The 6086-nt window shown below is 35.4% G+C and overlaps 1 protein-coding gene across 1 annotated transcript; it reads right to left on the bottom strand.

Moving 5' to 3' along the window:
- Positions 1–466: 466 nt before the first annotated feature.
- LOC127093308 (probable L-type lectin-domain containing receptor kinase S.5) lies at positions 467–2730 on the bottom strand. Its single transcript, XM_051032217.1, has one exon. It carries the CDS (start codon positions 2728–2730, stop codon positions 715–717), a length of 2016 nt encoding a protein of 671 aa, XP_050888174.1. The 3' UTR covers positions 467–714.
- Between the last annotated feature and the right edge of the window lie 3356 nt (positions 2731–6086).

A 6086-nucleotide genomic window follows, 5' to 3' on the forward strand; every position in this document is an offset into this window, starting at 1 on the left:
TAAATATAAAAAGTTGTGTTGATAGTCAAATGTTTAATATACAATGTTAAAATATATTTGTAAGTGAGAGATATTCTTCACTTTTACAAACCGATTTTATGAAAAAAAATTATAGATATATACCTTCTTTATAGAATTGAGTTAAACTCAATCAAAATTTTGATAATTGTGCTTAAAAGTTTTTTTTTAATGTAACGTTGACTTTATATTATAGACATTTTCCTTTAATTATATTTATTTTTTAAAATATTACCCTTAGAATGTAATGATAATTATAAAATGGATTTCTTATAGTTCCATTCAATCCTTTACTTGTTCTTTTCAAAGAATTGAACAAGTCATTTTCCTATTCCGGCAAATTAATTAATTAGGGTCATGTTGCGGCAAATGTTCCATAATAAAAGAGATCATGCAAAGAACTATCCAAAAGAAACATATATTTTACAAAATAGAGATCGGTCACTTACTCAAGCAACATACTAATTCATATATGCCAAAGTTTACATACTAAAAAGCCTTTTGCAAATATACATCAACCTATAGGACATAATATATACACTGATAGAGAAAATTATACATTTTGTCTAAGTAAAACCAGCTGAATAATATAATAAACCGTAAACCATCACTTGTTCAACACACACCGAGATGGTATCGACCTATAAACGGGTGTTTATGTGTATGAGTCGTGCGTCCAGTGTCTATGTGTTAGTATTATCTGCCACTTAGTTGAGTGAATGGAGTGAGAGTTCCATTGATAAGAGAACTATCTTCACCTTCTTTGAATGACGAAGGCATCGCCGGCCAAACAAAAGAAGGCCTTTCCATTGGAACAGTTGGAGGAGAAGCTTCTCCATTTAGAACCATCAAAACAGCTTGTATTGATGGCCTTTCATTTGGGTTTGGATGACAACAAGCCAACCCAAGAATAAGCACAATTTCAACTTCTTCCTCCAATTTCACCTTCTCAATCTCATCCTTTTCACAACCACTTATCCTTTTATCAACAACTCTAATGATTCTCCCATTTCCATAATGTTCCCAAACCCAATAAACAATACTATTCTTATAATCATCTTCTGCATACATATTTCCTGGTCTTTTTCCACACACAACTTCCAAAACAAGAACACCAAATGCATACACATCAGTTTCCACCGTCGCTCTACCCGTTAGAAAAGTCTCCGGTGCCATATAACCCGGGGTTCCCGCAATTTCTTTTGTTGAATGATGAGTTTCATTTCTCTTTTGAATTGTCCGCGCCAATCCAAAATCGCCCAATTTCGCATTATAATCTAAGTCCAACATAATGTTGCTTGCTTTAATGTCTCTATGAAGTACTCTTTTTTCACAATTGTTGTGAAGATAATCCAATGCTTGCGCCACGCCACGGATCACACTATTTCTTGTATTCCAATCTAGTACTTTTGAATAACACGATTCAAATTCATCGCTGGATTGGTTGAATAGGTATTTGTCTAAGCTTCCATTTGGCATGAACTCGTAAACAATAAGATGCTCTTTTTTCTCATAGCACCAACCAATGAGTTTCACTAAGTTCTTGTGGTGAAGGCTTCCAATTGTTGTTACTTCTGCTATAAGTTCTTGCTTTCCTTGATGCGAATTCTTCGAGACTCTCTTCACAGCTATCTCTTTGTTGTTTCCAAGAATACCCTTATAAACAGTTCCGAATCCACCTTGTCCAAGCTTGTTCTGATGGCTGAATGCAGCTGTTGCTTTTATTAGTTCCTTTAATTCATATTTCTTTGGAGCCATAGATGAGCGTTGAATTTGATCCTCTATCCTTGGATATGTATCTTCTGAAATCTCCATGTTTTTATTCCTTCGAAAATAAACAAGGAAAAAAACTAATCCGCCGATGATTATCACAACCGGAACTATGATCCAAATCAACACGAGAATTTTTTTATTATTGCCAATATCTAAACCATTGAATTCCCACGCTTTCACACAATTTAGCTGTGTGTAATTGCTCGTTGAAGCAGAAAAACCGACGTAAACCTCTTGTTTAAGATAGGAAGATAGATTAAGAGGCGGAGAAACCAAAAGTGTCTCCATAGAATCTAATGAGTTTTCACTCATAGAACCAAAAACAGATATTATATCATTTGAATATTGAATTCTCATTGTTACATTTATACCAGATGAAAGATTGACCTTAGTGTTCGATAGCGATGCTTCTTTCAACGATGAAATGCTATTTATGTTGATTCCAACATGGTTGTGAGGACTGTCTTGTGTTGAACTTTGTCGTGTATCGAACTCTACAGCGAGAATTCCAGCTCGAGAAGTTCCATTTGTAGAAGCATTTACAATACCAAACCATTCTCCTTGACTGTTTTCAGGGAGAGCTGTATCTGCTGTTAAGATAAAGGCTATGCCTTCTCCACCGGGGGATGTTTGAGGACTTATGTTGAGAACAAAAGTGGTGTTGAAAGAAGCTATTTTGTTGTTTTTCTTGTTCCAAAGTGTGTATGGCTTATTGTAAAAAGCACGTCCAGAATAATTCTTTATTTCACCACGGATATCTGGGGTTATTTGAATGGCATCTAAATATATTTTTGAGTTTTTGGTTAGTATCAATTTGGATTCATCACTTGGTTGGAAAGTTGGGAAATTGAAATATAAGCAAGTAACTTTTGTTAAGGTTATGATAGTGAAAATGATTGTTAATAATTGATATTTGAGTAGCAAAGACATGAAGTTCATGGTGATTTGTCAGAAATAAGAGATCAGTTGAAGCCTATAATTCTGGTTTCAATAAGATTTATATCATAAACAAGTGATGAAATGGAATGATTTATATATTTGTTTAAAATGTTTGAATTCCTTGTATTTACATATTTCTGACTATTTCTTGGAAATTTCCTATGTCATTAAATTAGTGTTAATTTTATTTGGAATATATTTTGATGTGCATGTGATAAGGCATTTCATATAAATGTCAACCAAGACTCTTTCTAATTTTTGCTACGATCACCAATTTAATTAACATAAGCTAATGAGGGATGTGATGATGAGCTTGATGTTCCACTAAGGCAAGTTGCAAAAGTTCAATTTTATGAAACATAAGAGTTAGCACATAAAGAAGTAGGGCCGGTCTTCTGAGTTTACAAACATGTCTATCACACTTCTAAAATTTAAGTATCTCCAACAATAAGCATAAAATATTTGAGACCTTTTGGCGGGAGAATCTTGACATTGTTGAACTGGCTAAGAATATATAGGAGAACAATAGAGGAAATTTTTATGCTTTATTTGGGAGTTTGGAGGGAAAGGAAGAGGAGAGTTTTGAAAAAAAAGAAAGTTTGAGTGAAAATAATAGAATGGTTTAAGGAGTGAGGATTTTGGAGGATTTACTTTTATTTAAAAATCAAAATCCCTTTAATGTGGGGAATTAAAAAATTATAGTGAAGGAGGATTTTTGAGAGTTTAAACAAATTGTTTAAATATAATTTGTGTTGTTATAGTATTTCAAAAATTAAAAATATGTTAATGATAAACATTATTTTATCATTTTATACAAAATCTTTTTTTTTTCAAAACACGTTAAAGATTTATGTATAATATTTTTTTTAAAAACACTTTTCGAAGCCCTTTTTTCCCTCTTGTCTAAACTCCCAAACAAAGCTTAATGAAAAAATTTTCTCCACTCTTTAGAGGTTTATTCTCCCCAGACTTCTCCTGAAACCCTCGTCCTTTGGTGGACATGGTGCTATGTTCGTCAGGTTCTTGTCGAAGGTCCTCCTAATAACATGGTTTACTTCTGCCATGTAGTAGTAGCTTTGGTATTCCTCCACATTCTCAACTATGCTATCTTCCATCCATATAGATATCCTTTGATGAAGAAACGATGGGACAACACCGACACCATGTATTCATTAGTTTCCTAGTAGTAGATTGTAATTAGCTTTGGAAGGTACAACCATAAATAAGGTTGGTCAAACGGTAGTCCCAACAGCCAAATCCACGAAGGATCCTTTGACGCTCACGCCAATGGGCATTCCATGGCTAAGAAAATTCTTCGGGCGGGATATTACTGGTTGACTATGGAAACCGATTGTTTTAAATACGTTAAGAATTTCCACAAGTGTCAGATTTACGTGGATAAGGTACATGTGTCGCCTACTCCCTTAAATGTTCAGACTGCTCCATGGTCGTTCTCCATGTGGGGTATAGACATAATCAGGATGATTGAGCCAAAAGTTGCGAACGGGCACGGATTCATTCTGGTTGCTATCGATTACTTCACCAAGTGGGTAGAAGTTTCTTCCTACACCAATGTGACAAGACAAGTGATCACAAGATTCATTAACAAGGAGATCATTTGTCGATACGGGGTTCCTAAGAAAATCATCACAGATAGTGGGTTGAATCTAAATAACAAAGTGATGGATGACTTATGCGAGAGTTTCAAAATTGAACACCATAATGCGTCACCTTATCGACCAAAGATGAACGGTGCAGTAGAAACGGACAACAAGAATATCAAAAAGATCACCCAGAAGATGGTAAAAACCTATAAAGATTGGCATGAGATGCTCCCTTTTGCATTACACGACTATAGAACTTTTGTTCGCACTTCAACAGGAGCAACTCCCTTTTGTCTAGAATACGGTACCGAAGTCGTACTCCCTATCGAAGTCGAGATCCCCTCTTTAAAAGTCTTAATGGATATTAAATTAGACAAGGCAAAATGGGTACAAACTAGGTTCGATCAATTAAACCTCATAGAAGAGAAACACATGGCCGCGTTATGTCATGGGCAACTATATCAACGAAGGCTCAAGAAAGAATTCGACAAGAATGTTCATCCTCTACATTTCAAAGAAGGTGATCTAGTGCTTAATTTTTTTTACCCATCCATAAAGATCCCTGCGGGAATTACTTATTTATGTAGTATCGCCCATTTACGGGCCAAATCTCAATCAATAAAATTTATTTTTCGAATCTCTCTCTTTGCTTTTCAATTTTTCTGCTTGATTAGAAAATATAAATTATTTATTAATAATGCGTTGAAACATTGGGCATAATAAAAAGGGTTTTCAAGAGAAAACATATTTTACTTTGATTTCGAAAATGTCAAAGGGATCATATTCTTCTGACATCGCCTCTCAAGCAAAACACAGGGCCCATAAACCAACATTCACGATCTAACCAATACAAAGGTTTCTTCCCTTCACCAAAAAAAAGCACATCACATATTCTCGGGTATCAAGAGCACCATAGCCTATTCCATGGACATATCAAAATCTTAAGGGGTCAGGGAGTCAAAATGTCACGAAAACACTGGCTCCCACAAAGTCAGACATTGTATACACATATCATAAAAAGAGGCGTCAGCCTAAAAACCTGCATCGTGCATAAAACATACATCAATTCAAAATATACCCACACATGAACATGCATACATAATACATAGCATAAGATTTGGGACCATTCTTAGAGGACTAGTCCCCAACTATACCAATACATTTCCCCAAGCAAGGATACGTATTGGCCTTCCCCAGTAAGTAACACTCCCATAAGCACCTATTCAATAAAGGACTTCCCCAACAAGCTCATTCATAACAAGTCTTCAAAGGAATTTATCCAGTAGTAGATCAACATAAATGATCCTTGTGAACTAGTGAGAAGGTTTTCACCCCTCACATCCCCAGCTCACTAATCTATTCTACACGCGAGATACGTTCCATCAAATACACCAGGGATCATATCAAGGGATTTTATTAGTGGGTTTGTATCAAGGGAATTCATCATAGGGGTCCATCAAGGTTATCACGGGGTTCTATAAAGCATTTTTAGCAAGGGGTTTCACCAGGCGTTTTGTCAAAAGAATTTCACCGGGATTATATCAAGATTTTCTCACCAGTACAAGTGATTATATTAAAGGACTATATCAAAGGGTTTTATCCAAGAATTGTGTCAAAAGAGTTCTACCATAAATTGATCAAGGGGTTCTACCGGAGTTTTATCAAGGGGCTTAATCAAAATCTTATCAAGGGGTTTCGCCAGAGTTTTCTAGGGGGTTTACTACGGGGTTTCATCAGGGGTTCACTACGCCA

The sequence above is a fragment of the Lathyrus oleraceus genome, chromosome 6 (assembly GCF_024323335.1).
Source record: "Lathyrus oleraceus cultivar Zhongwan6 chromosome 6, CAAS_Psat_ZW6_1.0, whole genome shotgun sequence".
NCBI classification, from domain to species: Eukaryota; Viridiplantae; Streptophyta; class Magnoliopsida; order Fabales; family Fabaceae; genus Lathyrus; species Lathyrus oleraceus.